The following is a 20577-nucleotide window of genomic DNA, read 5'->3' as shown; positions in this document are numbered from 1 at the left end:
CCAACCCGTCCATGCCGACCAGATATCCAAACTGAAATTAGTCCCACCTGCTAGCACCTGGCCCATATCCCTCCAAACCATTTCTATTCATCTACCCATCCAAATGCCTTTTAAATGTTGCAATTGTACCAGTCTCTACCATTTCCTCTGGCAGCTCATTCCATACACGTATCACCCTCTGTGTGAAACAGTTGCCCCTTAGGTCTTTTTTATATCTTTCCCCTCTCACCCCAAACCTATGCCTTTGGTTCTGGACTCCCCCACCACACGGAAAAGACTTTGTCTTATCCTATTTATCCTATCCATGCCCCTCATAATTTTGTAAACTTCTGTAAGGTCATCCCTCAGCCTCCCGACACTCCAGGGAAAACAGCTCCAGCCCTGTTCAGCCTCTCCCTATAGCTCAAATCCTCCAACCCTGGCAACATCCTTGTAAATCTTTTCTGAACCCTTTCAAGTTACACAATATCTTTCCGATAAGAAGGAGACCAGAATTGCACGCAATATTCCAACAGTGACCTAACCAATGTCCTGTACAGCTGCAACATGACCTCCCAACCCCGGTACTCAATACTCTGACCAATAAAGGAAAGCATACCAAATACCTTCTTCACTATCCTACCTATCTGCGACTCCACTTTCAGGGAGCTATGAACCTGCATTCCAAGGTCTCTTTGTTCAGCAACACTCTCCAGGACCTTACCATTAAGTGTATAAGTCCTGCTAAGATTTGCTTTCCCAAAATGCAGCACCTCGCATTTATCTGAATTAAACTCCATCTGCCACTTCTCAGCCCATTGGTCCATTTGGTCTGGATCCTGTTGTAATCTGAGGTAACTCTCTTCGTTGTCCACTACACCTCTAATTTTGGTGCCATCTGCAAACTTACTAACTGTACCTCTTATGTTCGCATCCAAATCATTCATATAAATGAAAAAAAGTAGAGGACCCAGCACCGACCCTTGTGGCATTCCACTGGTCACAGGCCTCCAGTCTGAAAAACAACCCTCCACCACCACCTTCTGTCTTCTACCTTTGAGCCAGTTCTGTATCCAAATGGCTAGTTCTCCCTGTATTCTGTGAGATCTAAGCTTGCTAACCAGTCTCCCATGGGGAACCTTGTCAAACGCCTTACTAAAGTCCATATAGATCACATCTACCGCTCTGCCCTCATCAATCCTCTTTTAATTCTTCAAAAACTCAATCAAGTTTGTAAGACATGATTTCCCCCGCACAAAGCCATGTTGACTATCTCTAATCAGTCCTTGCCTTTCCAAATGCATGTACATCCTGTCCCTCAGGATTCCCTCCAACAACTTGCCCACCACTGACATCAGGCTCACCGGTCTATAGTTCCCTGGCTTGTTCTTACCACACTTCTTAAACAGTGGCACCATGTTAGCCAACCTCCAGTCATCCGGCACCTCACCTATGACTATCGATGATACAAATATCTCAACAAGAGGCCCAGCAATTACGTCCCTAGCTTCCCACAGAGGTCTAGGGTACACCTGATCAGGTCCTGGGGATTTATCCACCTTTATGCATTTCAAGACATCCAGCGCTTCCTCCTCTGTAATATAGACATTTTTCAAGATGTCACCATCTATTTCCCTACATTCTATATCTACCATGTCCTTTGCCACAGGATTCTGGGTAATCCAAGATGGGGATGGGAAAAATTTCTAGCTGTAACAGCTGCTCCTATTTTGAGGTATTTTAGGTGTTGGAGGTGATTTCCTTGAATTCCAGGCGCAACAATTACTGTTTTATATGCTGTTGCATTGTTTTGGAACTTTGGGAAAAAAAGTCAAAACTTCAGCAGTTTTAAAAGGGAGAGGTACAGACAAAGGAAGCACATGGTGAGGTCAGTGCAGGAGAGAGAAAGAGAGGAAGAAACTGACACCACAGTGAACCTACACAGTTACTGCCTTTGCTGTTTGAATTCGCTGGACACTGGAGTGCGTCTGGGAAAATCAATAAACAGTGAAATTCACAACTGATCTTGGAGGAACTGTTTGGGCAAAGTCACAGCACAGCACAGATAAGTCTATAGTTTTAAGTGTGGCCTACAGAAAGTCTGCAGTATTGAGTAGAGTGGGTTTTTTCTTGATTATATGTTTTTTGAGATATGTCCCTTGATTAAACTTAAAATATAAGCCTTAACTATTAATTTAACCTGGTTTTGTGTTTTGTAGAGGTATAAGATGGTGTTATTTTCTGGGTCTGTAGATTGTGAAGGAGCAAAAATGGCCTTTAGTAGAGTGATATGTGCTTCTTGTCAGATGTGGGAGTTTAAGGAGAGATTACAGGTTACCGTGGATTATATCTGCAATAAATGCTGTTGGTTGCGAATCTTATCAGATCAAATGGATTGGTTGGAAAGACAATTAGAGGCAATGAGGAATTTGCAACAGCAGCAGAATGTGATGGATGGCAGTTATCGGAAGGAGGAAATGTCGCAGATACAATCACATAGATGGGTTAACTCCAGGAAAGGTAAGAGAGGTAGGCAGATAGTGTAGAAGTCTTCTGTGGCTATCCCCATTTCAAACAAGTATGCTATTTTGGAAAATGTAGGGGGTGATGCATTCTCAGGGGAACGTAGCATGAACAGTCAAATTTCTGGTATTGAGACTGGCTCTAATGCAATGAGGGGTACGTCGGGTTCCAAGAGATCAATTGTGTTAGGGGACTCTCTAGTCCGAGGTACAGACAGATGTTTCTGTGGCCAGCAGCAAAAAATCAGAATGGTAAGTTGCTTCTCTGTTGTCAGGATCAAGGATGTCTCAGAGAGGGTGCAGCATGTTCTCAAGGGGGAGAGGGGAAAGCAAGAGGTCATTGACCACATTGGAATCAATGATATAGGAAGGGAAAAGGTTGAGATTCTGAAGCGAGATTACGGAGAGTTAGGCAGAAATTTAAAAAGGAGAGTAGTAATATCTGGATTACTCCTGGTGCTATGAGCTAGTGAGGGCAGGAATAGGTGGGACCCAGGGAGATAGTAAAGAAAGAGGTCAATCTGAGACTGGTACAGTTGAGAACAGAAGCAAGTCAAACAGTCAGGGAAGGCAGGGTAAAAGCAGAGAACAAGATAGGACTGATAAATTATTTCAATGCAAGAGGCCTAACAGGGAAGGCAGATGAACTCAGGGCATGGTTAGGAACATGGGACTGGGATATCATAGCAATTACAGAAACATGGCTCAGGGATGGACAGGACTGGCAGCTTAATGTTACAGGAAGGATAGAAAGGGAGGTATGAGAGGAGGGGGAGGGATGTTTTTGACAAGGGATAACATTACAACTGTATTGAGGGAAGATATTCCCAAAAGTACATCCAGGGAAGTTATTTGGGTGGAGCTGAGACTTATTGGAGTTTAGAAGATTTGGAAAGATGATCTTATTGAAATATATAAAAATCTTGACAGGGTAGATACTGAAAAGATGCTTTCTCTCTCAGGGTATGGAATGCTAGTAGGCACAGCTTAAAAATAAAGAGTTTCTCATTCAAGGTGAAGATGAGAATGTATTTCTTCTCTCACAAAATTGTTAGGTTATTGAATTCTTTTGTCCAGAGAGCAGACACAAGGAGTTTGTCGTATGATGAGAGATTGGAGAGTTTAGGCTTATTCTCAGGAATTCAGAAGAATGAGGGGAGATCAATTGAGGTATTCAAGATGATAAAAGGTATGGATAAATAGACTTGCAGCGGATGCTTCCTCTTGTGGAGAATTCTAGGACAGGAAGTCTTGGTCATAGGTAAGGGGCAGCAAATTTAAAACAGGGTTGAGAAGAACCTACTTCTCAAAGGGTTGTGAATCTGTGGGATTCACATCTCCAAAATGTGGTGGATGCTGGGACAGTGAGTAAATTTAAGGAGGAGTTCGGCAGGTTTTAAATTGGTAATGATTGAAGGGTTATGGAGAGAAGTTAAGAAATGAGGGTGGAGAGCATGTCAGACATGATTCAATGGCACAGCAGACTTGATGGGCCAAATGGCCTAATTTTGCTCCTATATCTTATAACCTTATGAACTTAGGAGCAGCAGAGATCAGGTCATTAAAATATACAAGAGTTGGAGTGTGGGGCTTATTCCCAAAATGTCAACTCTCCTGTTCCTTGGATGTTACCTGACCTGCTGTGCTTTTTCCAGTGGGACACTTTTCAACTTTAACTCTCCAGCATCTGCAATCCTCACTTTCTGTGTTGAAAGCTTGTTTGGACAGATTTTTGATTGACAGGAGAGTGATGGGGGACAGGTAGGAAAGTGGTGTTAAGGCCACAATCAGATCATTTGTGATTTTAGAATAGCAGAATAGGCTTGATATTTCTGCTCCTATTTTTTATAAGCAAGTAAGCTTAAGTTTATCAACACACTTCATCCATCAATGCCACTGATAAGGCATAATTATCAAAGTGTTTAAGTAATGCTTGAAGGGAAAATATAAAGTCTTCTGGTTGGGAGATCATTATTTGCCAAAAGCTGGACCCCGATCTGCATCTGTTCATTAGAAATGTAAACAGTACAATATGCATAACAGCATTTCTCAGGGAAATTGCAGACAAATCCTTAACAAAGCATCATGATACAACTATGTTTGTGTTATTCATGGATTGTTACAATACAAGATTGCATTTATGTTTAAAATGCTGCAAATAAAGAGCCATGGTGATGGGCAAAGAAACTTTCACATTCTGATAAAAAAAGAGAAATTTCCACATGTGTGTTCCACATTGTGTTTAGGTCACAACATAGAAAACACTGTGGCAGGTAAATAGCAATAGCCAGCCCTTAGTGTTCTCAAGAGTCATAAAGCTCAGGATTGGCTGTCTTTGTATTTGAGCTGGAGAGATTGTTGCCTGCAGTTATCTGGACAATATGGAAGAGAAGAAAATTCAGTAGTAGGTCTTAACACTTGATTTCCCACTTATTCAACCATCATCACACTAGGTTTGATATAGTGAGATAGCAGATAGATATCCAGGTCAAACATTTTTCCACGTTAATCTGGGCAGCACAGTGATTTACCACCACAAATTGGAAAGTATTTTGAAGATAAATCAGTCCACTTCTTGACTTGGGAACAATCTATTCAATGGTGTTTAAATAAATAGTTGTTTGGTGATAAGGAATTTGAGTATTGCTGAAAAAAGACACATTTTGCCAAAGCTTTGAATCTTGCAATCAGTAGGACTTTGCAAGATGCCTAATGTAAATGTTTTATACTGAATATGATGAGAGTGCCGATTGGTTGACAAGTGGACTCTGGTGGGTAGATGCATTACCATAAGCATGCACAAGCTAGATGATAACTGACAGTTAACTGCCTAGCTCTGAACAAAGTTGCCCCAGGTGGAGTCAAACTGGGGAAGTCATTGCTCTGAACAACAAACCAAAGAATTTTTATCACCTACTTTCTTAACTTGAAACAGATGCAATGTGTGTACATATTCTGTCTGCAAAGAACAGTGTGAACTCTGTGAATTAATATATGTTGTTTCTAAAGCTTTAGTTATGTAGTTTTTCTCTCAGCAATGCTCTTGTACGTAAATACTTGTAAGCTCATGATACAACACACTTCTGTTGACATTATGCTGTTTAGTCTCAGCTACTGAAGATGCCACAAATTTCCTTGAGTACCATTTTGTGGAAATGTTTCTCACCGCGTTGAATTTCTGATGATTGTTACCTTCACTCCTTGTGTGACATATTGATGAGTTTGCCATCCTTTAAGGCAAGTTTTGAGTCAACAATGTGAATCCCTTGATGCTGTTTGAATAACCAACTGTTTAAACAAGAAACATCACCAAACCTGCCCAGCTTCTGTGATGTCACAAAGTACACTCCATCTCATACATACACGGTGTGAGGTATGACAATGTCACAGGCAGTTTCCCTTCATTGTTATATTGTAACCCAATCAACATAGCAGAGATGGCTTAACACTTGGTGCGGAGTAACTCTGCTGAGCTTTTCTCAACATCTGCCAGCTCCTTGGCATTCTGAACAGATTTAAAGTGGCATATTCTCTCTTATCTGTTTGATACTGGTGGGGCAGTTGAACCATTCAAAGTAGAAGGGTTTCAGAGGTCATCAGTAGAAGGATGACAATTCAGATTAATTAGGAATAGGCAGAATGGGATCACTGAGGACCTGTGCAATGCTATCTTGCTGTATGGCTGTAGCTGCACTGACATTGATGGACTGTTCCACTATAACTACATAAAGACTGTTGTTGGTTCTATATTTCTAGTCTTACAGGATGTTTCTCACTGTGATACAGCCTGAAACCATGGAATGGTCTTTCCATCTGTATCCTCTCCTTCCTTTTTCATAGAGTCATTGCTCCACCTTATCAAATGTAGAGTCATTGATAAAAGTAGCTGTCAAATGAGGAATAGGTTATGCTTTATAATTGCTATTAGCCACCTTGCGCACTCATCAGCTTTTTCAAACATCTCTCCAGTGAGTCCCATTCCTATGCTCTTTCACTATCTTCATGCAATGTTTTTTGTGCTTCCCCCATTTATCTAATTTCCTTTAGAAGACTACTATTTAGTATATTTCTGCCACCCAGCCAAGCAATCGATTCCAAATCCTAACTGGCTATAGGGTTAGGGTTGAATAAAAAATGTTTCCTCCATGTTGCCTTTGATTCTTTTGCCAATCCTCCTAAATCTATGTCCTCACTATCAATCCTGCAGTTACTGAAAGAAAAGTTCCCTTTTAATTTCTAAACCCTTTTTGATTTTAAGGCACTTCTATCAAATCTCCTTCTTTAGCCTAAGGAGAACAAACCCAGTTTCTCCAATTTATCTACATATGTGTAATCCTGTCATGCTCGATATCATTCTAATAAATCATTTCTGACAATTGTTCAAAGCTTTCACATTCTTCACAAAATATGGTTCCCAGAATTGGGCACAATACTGCTGCTGAATGAGTGTTCTGATAAAGAATCCTTGATCTAAAACATTATACTTCTTTTGCTTAGTTGCTGCCAGATCTGCTCTGCATTTGTAGATTTTGTGAGTTTTCTTTCCAGATCTTAGGATATCATATTGGTTTGGCCTAAATTCCTGATTTGCACTCTACATCTGCAAGTCCAGAATCCCATATACTTTATTGCTTTGTTAACCTGCCCGGTCAACTTCAACGATTTTTGCACAAAGATCCCAAAATCTCTGTCTCCTTGCAACCTGTAACATATCGTGGACAAATGCAGTCCATTGTAATTGCAAACATATCTTTTGTTTTTCCATTTTATTTGGTGCTCTGAAGAGGTTCAATGAAATTCCAGTTAAATTGGTGCAGAAGAAGAAGCAATTTATAAAGCAAGGAAAGACAGATGATGATATTGTGGTTCTGTTCGCCGAGCTGGAAATATCTGTTGCAGACGTTTCGTCCCCTGTCTAGGTGACATCCTCAGTGCTTGGGAGCCTCCTGTGAAGCCCTTCTGTGATTATTCCTCTGGCATTTGTAGTGGTTTGAATCTGCCGCTTCCGGTTGTCAGTTCCAGCTGTCTGCTGCAGTGGTCGGTATATAGGGTCCAGGTCAATGTGCTTATTGATTGAATCTGTGGATGAGTGCCAAGCCTCTAGGAATTCCCTGGCTGTTCTCTGTTTGGCTTAGCCTATAATAGTAGTGTTGTCCCAGTCGAACTCATGTTGCTTGCCCTCTGCGTGTGTGGATACTAAGGATAGCTGGTTGTGTCGTTTCGTGGCTAGTTGGTGTTCATGGATACGGATCGTTAGCTGTCTTCCTGTTTGCCCTATGTAGTGTTTTGTGCAGTCCTTGCACGGGATTTTGTACACTACATTGGTTTTGCTCATGCTGGGTATTGGGTCCTTTGTCCTGGTGAGTTGTTGTCTGAGTGTGGCTGTTGGTTTGTGTGCTGTTATGAGTCCTAGTGGTCGCAGTAGTCTGGCTGTCAGTTCGAAAATGCTCTTGATATATGGTAGTGTGGCTAGTCCTTTGGGCTGTGGCATGTCCTCGTTCCGTTGTCTTTCCCTTAGGCATCTGTTGATGAAATTGTGGGGGTATCCATTTTTGGCGAATACATTGTATAGGTGTTCTTCTTCCTCTTTTTGCAGTTCTGGTGTACTGCAGTGTGTTTTGGCCCTTTTGAACAGTGTTTTGATGCAACTTCTTTTGTGTGTGTTGGGGTGGTTGCTTTCGTAATTCAGGACTTGATCTGTGTGTGTGGCTTTCCTGTATACCTTTGTGGTGAATTCTCCATTAGGTGTTCTCATTACCATCACGTCTAGGAATGGGAGTTGATTGTCCTTTTCTTCCTCTCTAGTGAATCGGATTCCTGTGAGGATGGCGTTGATGATCAGTGTGGGCTATTGTCAGTAAGGGGGACCAAGTGCCACGGTGGAGCAGATGGTGGGATTACTGAACTCCCCTTTCACAGCTTGAACTGGTCTGGGAGGAGAGTCGTCCAGTACTGTCTGGACAGAGTGTGCTGCATCATCCTGGCATGCTGTGCTCTGCTCAGTTGCAACAATAGGCAAAGTGATAGATGCTGAGGAACTGGAGGGATTGAAGCAGCCCTCTGAGGAGGAGAAGGTGGAGGAGGACAAGGACACTGGGGAGGAAGCAGCTCACCATGTACTTGACGGAGCTCAGATGCGTCAGGTGCTAGTAGCCAGCCAGGAGCTGATTGACACCTATCTCCAGTAGACCATAAGACCATAAGATATAGGAGCAGAAGTTAGGCCATTCAGCCCATCAAGTTTGCTCCGCCATTCAATTATAGCTGAAAAGTTTCTCAACCCCATTCTCCCACTTTCTCCCCGTAACCCTTGATCCCTTGGTGCTCAAGAACTTATCAATCTCAGTCTTAAATATACTCAATGACCTGATCTCCACAGCCTTCTGTGGGAGTGAATTCCATAGATTTATCATTCTCTGACTGAAGAAGTTTCTCCTTATCTCTGTCCTTAAAGGTCTTCCCTTTATTCCAAGGCTGTGCCCTCAGGTCCTACTCTCAGTAGATAAGAATTGGGTGCAGCAGTCTGTTATGAAATATAAAGTAGTCGTTAGTCATGGTGCCAGCATTTGGTTGGCATTATGTCGGCAAACTGTAGCCTTTATTTGTTTTGTTTGTATTGACTTTCACCGTCTGCAAGTAAAAGCTTCTGTTTGGAATTGTCCCATTACTTGCCTATATGTGATGTTCCCTTCTGGGTGGCCACAAACAGTAGGTCTCCAGTGCAATTTGAATCAGGGTAGTAGTGATGTAAAGAGGGTGTTTAAAAGGGATATTACTAAGAAGAGGTAAACTGTGTGGCCTGGTGGTTAAAAAAACTACCAGTGTGAGAGAATGGACTTATATGTGTGAGGAAGTATTAGCTGTGCCAACTAATATTTGTCTTTTTCTTTTAGCTTACAGCTCTGTCACAGTTTGATTAAAAACTTCATCAACTTGATCAAAATGAAGGAAACAGTTACAAGTCTCGCTTTGAAGAAAAAACAATTTTATTTCCTACTAGCCTCAAGAATGCACACAAACTATTGGATTAAATGATTTGGAGATGCTGGTGTTGGACTGGGGTGTACAAAGTTAAAAATCACACTACACCAGGTTATAGTCCAACAGGTTTATTTGGAAGCACCAGCTTTCTGAGTGCTGCTCCTTCATCGGGTGGTTGTGGAGTATAAGACCTTAAGACACAGAATTTATAGCAAAACTTTACAGTGTGATGTAACTGAAATTATTTATTGAAAAAGACCTGGATAGTTTGTTAAATCTCTCATCTTTTAGAATGAACATGTTGGTTTTAGTTCTTTGATATCTAGGTCGCGGTCGAGATCCGTAACCCTTTTGGGATCTTTCCTGCTTTCTTGCATTTCTGTAGAAACTCCTGTTCTTTTTACAGGTGTGATAAGGTGAAAAGAACATCAAGTTATGCCAAACTTGGCACGTTGCCCTCACGTGAGCCAAGTCACTTACAAATAAGGGACAGGGTAAATAAGAGTGAGGGTTGCCCGGCTTGGAGTAGGGGGAGAAGTAAACAAGGGCGGAGAGCAGCTAGGCAGGGGCAGAACACAATAAGGAATATTGATAGGTTTGAAGGCCAATGAGGTAAATGGGGAAGTACCGAGAGAGACTCAATTAAACTGTATAAATTGTGGAGTAATTTTTGGATCGGGGTGTCTACTTGTTAGCACCTGTCCTTGCAACAACGTTTCAATAAAATTGGCTGCTTCAGAATTTGACTCAGAGTGAAATTTATTATATTGTGAGCTTTGTTTCTCACAATTTGGGCACTCGTCTGGGTCGATGGCTGGGAAGATTCCTTTTAGAATGGTCCTGTGTTCCTCGGCGGTGGGTTCCCCCTTCTGGTTGACTGATCGAGATCCGATGAGACTCTATCTGAACCAGGCGAAAGGTTGTAAGTAGGCACTGGGAGCCAGGCAACTCCGTGCACGGACTAAGGTAGGAAAATTGACTTTTAAGTACTGCCTTGATGGCTGGGATTGAGTTCTAGTAGTTAATAAGGGACTAAAAAAGGAACTCAATATGGGCTGTGCCAAGGGTAAGGAAAAGGCCTCTGGGAAAAAGAAAATGGAAATGGAGGCGGGGTCCCTGACAACATACCTCCAGAAAGTCTGTTGGGCCAGATGTTGTGGAATAGGAAAAAGATAGAGGGGAAAAGATAGGAAAAAGATGATTACAAGGCAAAAAGATAGGAAAAAGATGATTACAAGTGAAAAGATAGGAAAAAGATGATTAAATATTGTTGCTTTGTATGGACTACGGAATCCATTCTTCGTCCTGCTGTCTTCTGGCCAAAGTATGGATCAGACAAAAACTGTGTTCGTAAATATTTGAATTTATACGTCAACGGAAAACAGCCTTACAGTCAGGAGGGATTAGATTATGCTTCGTGTCGGAAGGGCTAGTATCTGAAGGGCTACTGAGGGTACACTTTGTAACTAAGTCATGGCCAGACATCCAGAAAAAGATTCAAAAGATAGAGGGGTGAAGCGAGAAGCCTCTAGAGGAGTCATTGCAGGAAGCTCAGAAAGTGTCTGTGAAATACGCTGTGTGTGTGAGAGAGAGAGAAAAAAGAGCTGTACAGCTAATAGAAACTGTTTGAATGCACATTTGTTTGTTGGTGATTGAACGTTTGTGGTTTGTTCCCTGCAGCTTGAGATCCGGGACTGTTTTGAATCTGATTTCTATTATGGAAACTTAACATGATTTCTTTTAAGCTTCACGATTTTACAATGATTATGAAATAAAATGTTAACTCCTGTTCTTTTTACAGGTCATGACTGCCTTACTATCAGTTTCTAACTAATCTCTTTTATCCTCACACAAAAGTGACTTATGAAGGACATTTGAAGTTTCAGTTCAACATTAGATCGTAATAAATCAAAAAAAAACTCCTATGGTTAATATTGGTGACCATGGATTCGGCCATTATTCATGCATTAGAAGTTTTTTTTAACTTGAATAGACAAATCCTTTTAAGGCAGCTCTGGTTATTTCACGACCTATAGCATTATAATTGAGTAATGACTGGTCAGGACTACTTAAGAAAACTAATTTTGGATTTAAATTAAGGGACTAAAACTGTGTAATTATAGTGAATTTCAAAGTTGGGAACTGTATGCATTTTACATTTTAAATATTAAATACTGAATAAATGAATTTATGATATATAAATATATATTTACAAGTAAGGTTCCAAAATGTATAGTTAGGAACAGGCTTTAAAGTTAGACAAGCATAAATTGATAAATTGGTATTTGAGGTTATAGGGAGCAGAGGCTCCTGGTATTTGAGGTTACAGGGAGCAAGAAATATTGCAATATTTCTTAAAAAAAAATCAAGGTCTAAACAAAACATTGGGTGATGAAGAATGGCCATTAGGTGGTCCTAAAGCAGTTCAATTGGTTAAATCGGCTCAGCAATTGATCTGGCAACGTAACATGAGAAGCAGAAACAAAAAGGCAAAAATAATGATAGCCCACGGTTGATGAGGTAACAAAGAAAAGGACAAACCTAAAAGGAGAAGGAAACCGGAAGGGTGGCAGGCAGCATGTTGAAAATAAAGGGAGGAGAAGAGATCGGGAAGGAGGTGTTAAGGAGTCTGGCAGATAGGAACAAGGATCGAAGTGGAAGTCCCCACAGGCGGGATGTTATTACTGTGGAAAGACAGGGCACTTTAAGAGAGAGTGTCCAGATCTGAAAAAGGAAGCAAAGGCAGTGCCGTTTATGAACCTTGATGAAGAATAGGGGTATCAGGAGTTCCTGCCCCCGGGGACCCACCAGGAACCCTTGATAAATTTAAAGGTGGGACCTTACGAAGAGGACGTAGTTTTCCTAGTCGATACGGGGGCAGCAAGGTCATCTTTAAATTTTAAGCCCAAGGCAGTGGGACCGAAAGAGTTAATTGAATTATAGCGACTGTTTTGTAATGAGAGGCACGAAGAATCAGTTTTGCGCTCATGACAAGATACTGCCACCAATTTGGGGATTGAATTAACTGCAAATGGTGCTCTGAAATCTGTTGAGGTTCTTAAAAATGAATGTGCTCGAGCAAAACAATTACAGAAACAGAATGAGAAGTCACAAGTGACTGGTAAACAAACAGAACTGCGCAATTACAGTTTTTAAAATGTTTTAGTCACTTGTTGCGTTTTCACCCTGAATTATATAATATATAATTAATAATTAATATTTATAATAAATCAATTGTGTTAGCCTGAATCAATATTAACTGGCAGGATTCCTTCACATATTCTCAGTGATCTGTCATATTGATTCATGGTTAATTTAAAACATGACTGCATTAATTCATTGTTAATTAAAGCATGGAAAGCCACATTACTGGCCAGAGTGTGTGCAGGCAGTGGCAGCAACAGCCTTATTGGTAGAGGAGAGTCCGAAACTTACTTTTGGGGGAGCCTTAATAGTCAGCACCCCACATCAGATACGGACCATATTAAATCAGAAAGCAGGACGATGGCTCACAGACTTTAGGCTCTTGAAATATGAGACAATCTTAATAGAACAGGATGACCTTCTGTTAATCCCAGACAGTTGCTTGAATTCAGCTGCATTTCTGTGGCGGGGGAGATGGGGTGGCCCTTGGCAACACAGAATACGACTGCCTTGATATTATTAAATATCAAACTAAAGTGCGGATGGACTTAAGGGACGTACCGTTGCATGTGGGAGCTCGGTTGTTTATCGAAGGGTCCTCCCGGGTGATTGAGGGTAAAAGGCACAATGGATATGCTGTAATAGACAGGATAGAGGGAAGTGTTATCGAGGCTGAAAGACTGCCTAATGGCTGGTCAGCCCAAACTTGTGAACTCTATGCCCTAAGAGCTCTCAGAGCCTTAGAAGACAAAGAAAGAACAGTGTATACAGACTCCAAATATGCGTTTGGAGTGGTACACACCTTCGGAAAAATTTGGCAAGAAAGAGGAAAAGAACTAGCACATGAGGAATTGATAAAACAAATGCTAGAATCTCTGTTACTCGCAAGAGAAATAACGGAGGTTCATATAAACGGACATCAGAAGGGGAATGAACCGGAAGTAAGGGGAAATAGACTGGCCAATGAGGTAGCTAAAGAAGCAGCCCTGAATCCACAAGGGAGCAGTGATACACTCCCTAATACGTGCAATTCCAGAACTTCAGGATGCCCCGTTGTTTACTGCAAGGGAAGAAAAAGAGCTAAAAGATTTAAGAGCTACAAAGACAGTGAATGGGCGCTGGATGTTTACCCGATGGGAGGGAAATGTTGAATAAATTGACGATGCGAGAAATTCTGGCTGTCTTACATCAGGGGAGTCACTGGAGAGTGCAAACAATGTGTAATTTAGTCTTAAGGAAATATGGATGCAAAGGGATAAATACAATAGCCAAATAGATATGTGAGGGATGCATAACGTAAAAACAAACAGGAAGGTGTTAAGGAAACAAGTTCCAGGAGGGAGAGAACCTGGGCTAAGACCATTTCAGGGCATTCAGGTAGATTATACCGAATTACCCCGAGTAGGAAGACTGAGGTATATGCTGGTAATGGTTGATCACCTATCTGGATGGGTGGAGGCGTACCCTTTAACCACTGCCACCGCAAGTGGGGTGTCCAAGATAGTACTCGAACACATAATCCCCAGATACGGGATAGTGGAGCGTTTAGATTTGGATCAGGGAACTCATTTTACTTCCAGGGTACTCCAGGGAGTGATGAAGGGGTTAGGAATCTCCTGGGAATTCCACATCCTTTGGCACCCACCTTCATCAGGAAAGGTTGAGAGAAGCAGTTATCTAAATTAGTAGTAGAAACCAGACTCCCTTGGACTAAGTGTTTACCTATAGCCCTTTTGCGGGTATGAATGGCCCCAAGGAAAGATATGGGCCTGTCCCCTTATGAGATATTGCTTGGCCTGCCCTATCTGGGAACGAAAGGGGAACTTCCAACCCTGGAGACTAAAGATCTGTTCTTAAAGAAGTATATACTGGGCTTGTCCTCCTCTTTGTCTTTCCTCAGGAAACAGAGTTTGTTGGCACAGACTCCACCCCTTGAACTTACCATCCATCTGATCCAACCGGGGAATTGGGTCCTAGTCAAATCATGGACTGAGACCAAATTGCAACCAGACTGGGAGGGGCTGTACCAAGCACTCTAGACCACTGAAACAGCGATAAGAATGGCAGAGAAAGGCTGGACTCACTACACTCAGATCAAAGGGCCAGTGGAATCTTCAGTTGAGACAGAAGTCTGGACAACCGAATTGACAAAAGAACCACTTAAACTTAAGCTGAAAAGACTTTAAATAAATGATTATACAGTAACGGCGCGAGCGCGGGATTGTTTCTGTAGTATCGTATGCTAAGTCTCTTGGTACTTCAATACCACTGTTGAATGGGAAGAGTGTTTAGGTACACTATTTTAGCTTTTCTAGTCTTAGGATTCTGTCAGGCCATGGTGTCGTCGTCTTACTTAGTGATAACGGTTCCAAAAAGTACAAATCCACAAGTCATAGAAATGGATGCCTGCAGCCTGGTGGATTGTGGATATGTAAGAGATCAAAGGCAATACAGTAACTCAGAGATACATCTTAGGTTCTATGAAAAAGGTCCCAAAAGGGGGGCATGGGGTAGGACTAATGGGAGAAAAGCGTCCTGGAGAGAGAAGTGTAAGGGATATCTTTGGAATAAAGAATGTAAAGAATGGTATAGGCAGGAAGACCTCAGAGGTGATCACTTGATTAATCCACTCATTACAGTACACCGAGGCCCCTTCCAGCCAGCTCTTGACCGACCCGATAAAAAGTGTAACCCAATATATTTAACAATAAAGAAAACCTCACGGTATGAAGCAGTTTTAGGGGGAGAAACCTAAGAGGGCCAATTAGACCAAATATTTGGGATAGAGATGAAAGCAAATGGAAAGGATTTCCTGGGATGTTGTTTAAAAATACAGGTGAAAGACAGAACCTGAATAGGGGAAAGGAATAGTAGAGTCCCTTACTCTAACCCTAAGGTGATAAAAATTGTAGAGGTAAAGGACTTAAAGCAGACCATTGAAGTAGAAACAGGATATGGGGATACAAATGCCTGGGTTGAATGGGTAAAGTACACTGTGAAAAGTCTGAATAAAAACAATTGTTATGCATGTGCCTCTGGGAGGCCCAAATAGTCCCCTTTCCGCTCAGGGGGAAGCGAGACAGGAGGGGCATGACATGCATGAAAGCCCTGTATCAGGATGAGACTGCATGGAGTAATAAAGATTGTATGCCCCTTCTATTAAAGTTCCCTCCTTTAAAGAAGGAAGATTTAAAGACGCCTCCCTCCCCACCATGTTTTCGGCCGTGGTCGGAAATCACACATCATGTGTAAACAGGCAAGAAACAAGTCGGTCCAGATATCTGGGGCAGCTGAAATCACGTACCGAAATTGAGTACGTGACGGAAAAGGGAGGGAACTATTCAGCATTAAGGATTCTCCGAGCAGATCTGTGGTGGTACTACGGAGGGAAAATATTGAGCTGCATGTGTGCGATTGTACAATTGGCAATTCTGTTCACCCTGGCATTTGAAAAGAAAGAGATAGTAAAGTAAGAGATCACTATTAGGTACTTTGTTTGATGACTCTATAGGAGTCCCAAGAGGGGTACCTGATGAGTTCAAGGCTCGTAACCAGATCACAGCAGATTTTGAATCAGCCCTCTTCTGGTGGGTAACAGTCAACAAAAATGTGGACTGGATAAGTTATATTTTCTATAATCAGCAAAGGTTCATCAATTACACTAGACATGCAATTAAAGGTATAGCCGAACAACTTGATGCAACCAGCAGAATGGCATGGGAGAATAGAAAGGCCCTAGATATGATCAGCAGAAAAAGAATGTGTGTGTCTGTAATGTTAGGAGGGAGCTGTTGTATCTTTATTCCAAATAACACAGCCCCAGATGGGTCTATTACTCGAGCCCTGAAAGGTCTAACAACACCAGCCGAAGAAGTTGCTGAAAATTCAGGAATCAGCACATCACTCACCGGGTGGCTAGAATTGTGGTTTGGAAAGTGGAAGAGTGTTGTGGTTTCAGTCCTTACCTCCTTGATCGTAGTGGTGGGAGTACTAACCGCAGTAGGATGTTGTATCATACCTTGCGCACGGGGGTTAATCCAAAGGTTGATTGAAACAGCTTTGGCCACACAAGTGCCCCTAAAAAGCAATCGGGGGGAAGAGCTCTACCTGTTAAACAATGAGGGAATAAGTGACCTCGGGAAGATTTCCAAAATAAATATGCTGCTTAATTTGGAAGCAACATATAAGAAAAATGCAGAAGATAATTAAAGAAAAAGGGGGAAATTGTGGGATAAATGTAAAACAGTGTTACTTCTGCAACCATAATTGCTTATTAACACCAGTATATAATTGTTTCAGCCAAATCAACAATTGCTTATTAACACCAGTATCAGCCAAAAGCTGAATTAATAATTGCTTATGTAAGGTAAAATGAACTAACACCAAGAATGGAAACTATATGAAAGAAATACACAATTGCTTTTCATTAGCTGAAATGTGCATACAGGAATGAAATGTGCCTGCAAACAATGGAAGATGTTACAGACAAACAGATAAGGTGAGAAGAACATCAAGTTATGCCAAATTCTGCACATTGCCCTCATGTAGGCACTGAAATGAGTCAAGTCACTTACAAATAAGGGACAGGGTAAATAAGCGTGAGGGTCGCCCAGCTTGGAGTAGGGGGAGAAGTAAACAAGGGCGGAGAGCAGCTCGGCAGGGGCAGAACACAATAAGGAATATTGATAGGTTTGAAGGCCAATGAGGTAAGTGGGGAAGTATCGAGAGAGACTCAGTAAAACTGTATAAATTGTGGAGTAATTTTTGGATCGGGGTGCCTATTTGTTAGCACCCGTCCTTGCAACAGCGTTTCAATAAAATTGGCTGCTTCAGAATTTGACTTAGACTGAAATTTATTATATTGTGAGCTTTGTTTCTCACATTATCTAAGTGTGAAATAGGAAATTAATTTTTTTAATGATCCATCTACAGCCCCGATAGCAATCCTACGGTGTGGGCCCAGCAATTCAGTACAATTATGTTCTAATTGCATTCACCTTTACCACTAATAATACCAGACTATCAATTATCACTGGGAAATTCTTCCATTTAAATATTTCTTATTGGTATCTGAGTATATGGCTGAAACCAAAGCACAAGCCAACTTAAATGATATAAAAAAGCTACTGGAGACACAGGAAATTTGACAGAATAAAAAGCTACTGAAAATATTCAACAGATCACACAGAATCTTTGGAGAGAGAAACAAATTTAATTTTTCGGGTCAATGACTTTTTGTTAATCTTGTTTTGACCAAATATCATCAACCTACTAGTAAAGGGGTGTTGTTTTAATATACTTAGAATCTATACTAAAGTTCAGGCCACAGCTGGTGAACTGTTGTTCCTCAGGTTACAAATATGACATTCACAATGTGTTTGTGTGAGGCATTGTGACACAGAATGTTCACAACTGCAATCCTTGAGTCAATGGATTGCCCGATTGTCTTGAGATCACTTCCTGTTGGTATGTTACTAGAATAAACACTTACATCCCCATGTTGCCCACTTTAGAACTCAATGTGTTAAACCAGGACTTTTTGAATTACAACTCAGGGTGGAAAAAAGATTTAACTTGATTTAATCAAGATTAACTTCATGGGTAAGTTACAAGTTGATCTTCATGTGGTAAACTTCTTTCTTGCCCTTCAGATTTCCTGTGTTGTTTCTCATTGTGAGTTGGATGTTAAACTGTTGCTAGGACAAGCACTGGCAATGGAGTTCATAATTTGGAAAGAAATTTCTGAGAGATGTACTTAAGGAGTAAAAGCATTTATTGATTACGTTTTAGCACATTTATATGGCATGGACTTTATCAGACCTTTTAAACACCTTTTAAAGGCAATATGTGGTGACATTGCTGAAAGGAAGTGAGGGAATATGCTATTCATTTATTATATGGTCAATTTTTGACCCAATTGATACCTTAAAATATAAAGCTAGTTCATGGCTAAATACCAGCAGCTGGTGAGGTACTAAAACAACTCAGTGAGGATGGATCACTTAATAGCAGACCAGGGCCAAATAGCTTAGGTCATGATAGAAAGGTGGAAAACTCATGAGACAGTATGTCAGAAACATGCAGCAAGGCTACAAGAGGCCCAATGGAGGCAAGACTGCACAGTGGATCCTTTAAAGATTAAATAATCCATTGAATGCAAGAGAATTTCAAAGAACAAAAGCAAGAATGAATTTTAAAACCTTCTTTCAGGTGAAGCTTTAGATTAGGCAGCAACACAGTGGTATTTTAGCAAATGACCACTGCTAGCACCTTGTGGTATTTGCCACCACCTCCAGTATGTGGAACTGGGTAATGGCTGCTGCAGGTAGCTCATTCCCATTAATCCTCTTGTTTTTGCTTGATCTTGGACCTGTTTCGGGATAGAGAATACATTACCATAGAGTACCTACATGGTTCTAAGAAAATCATTGTATGATTGCAAAAAGCAAACACATTTTGTCAGGCATATTAATAGAGCCATAGGATCTTAATAGAGCCATATCTACTCCCTCCAAAAGCTAGAGTTGAATTCTTTTTCTCTGTTCACACAGCATGTGTGACATAAGTGGAGAGAATGAGTGGAGCCAATGCAAAAAATAGGATATTAACTCTTTACAAGCCATTATCTTAAACACAACCACCTCAAATATCATTGGCTTCCATTGTTACTGCTGTAATAATTTTTAGGAAATTAGTTGTAGCAATATCTTAGCCAAGAAATACAAATCGTATAAAAAGGGAAATAAACAATTAAAGGTAGATATATTAATAATCTTGATTGAAAACTGCATGTTTAAGCATAACAAACAGACACAAGAGAACTGGCATAATGGAAATAGTGCAACAGAGGAGTCCTTGAAAATTCTCATGCAAAATGTAATGGAATTGCAGGAGTTTGATAGCCTATCTTGTTTGGTGATACATGCAGTAAATCATGTTATTGCAACCAGTCTCTTTGATATTGACATTGATGGTGGTAACGCAATTTGTTGTGATCCCCATCTCTGATCAGGACCTGATGGCTTTCACATAAAATGCAATGCTGATTCAATATTCTTTAATTTCAAAAGAAAGTCTGAGATCTTGTTACTGACAGTTTGAACCTGAAAGAGTTAACTGAAATCCCAAGAAAAGCTCTGCCCATTAAGAAAAAAAAGGATTGTTCTTGGGAGGAGCTGACCATTTCCTGATTTGTTCTCAGTGTGAACATTGTGAATGAAAAATAATAATCTGAATGTATTCTTAATTGAACCTAAGGCTTCACAAAAGACAATTGTCTGTTATAGATGTAATGTAACTATCTATGTAACATGCAATAAACCCTACTTATCATTCAAGGAGAATGAGCCTATCCTCTACCGAAGGAATCATGTGGACTTCCTTTCCCATCCTATGCAAGGCTAACAACAGCAGGAAGAATTGGTGATTGCAAATTTTCCCAAGATATCGCAGATCTTATTCGATATTTAAATGAGAGATTGCAGGTCTGACAGTCAGGAATTGATTTCCAAAAAGGTCACTGCGCACCTACCTTTGCTCCCAAAAGGAAAAGGTAGGCCACAGGATCTGTGCACACACAGTATTGGAAACAAACAACCATTTAAAGAATGAATGGAATTGTTAATGAGTTAATTTTATTAATTCCGTGTTATAATTACTATTGAGTTCTGATTTTACCAAAGGTATCATTCGAAACAGGACCCTGTTTAATTCAGAAAATAAAACATCACTTAGTCTTTTTTTAAGACAATCACTGAAGAAGTAGAACAGGAATCCTCTGACATATTCAATGAGATCCCAGTTGAACCATTACCAAACATGCAACACTCTGGAAAACAGGTAATGATACCATAACTCTGATAATATAAGGGACAAATCATAAAGTTGCACCTGTCCAAACAGATCTAAATTACTCATAACATGTTTTTTTTTTAGCTCAATTGTTCCATGA

The 20577-nt window shown here is 40.7% G+C and overlaps 1 protein-coding gene across 1 annotated transcript in view; it reads left to right on the top strand.

Annotated features, from left to right (window-relative positions):
- The window catches only part of LOC148148348 (rho guanine nucleotide exchange factor 4-like), a 79726-nt gene extending 71037 nt beyond the window's left edge, over positions 1-8689 (top strand). The window contains exon 10 of the mRNA XM_087993921.1: positions 8505-8689. Within this exon, the coding sequence (XP_087850047.1) occupies positions 8505-8689 (185 nt within the window). The remainder of the gene's footprint in view (positions 1-8504) is intronic.
- Positions 8690-20577: the final 11888 nt, after the last annotated feature.

The sequence above is a fragment of the Chiloscyllium plagiosum genome, unplaced genomic scaffold (genome assembly GCF_037043375.1).
Source record: "Chiloscyllium plagiosum isolate Xiang-an unplaced genomic scaffold, Cpla_swu_hap1 HiC_scaffold_13, whole genome shotgun sequence".
NCBI lineage: Eukaryota > Metazoa > Chordata > Chondrichthyes > Orectolobiformes > Hemiscylliidae > Chiloscyllium > Chiloscyllium plagiosum.
Note: the sequence above shows the minus strand (reverse complement) of the source record. Positions and strands in the feature narration are given on the sequence as shown.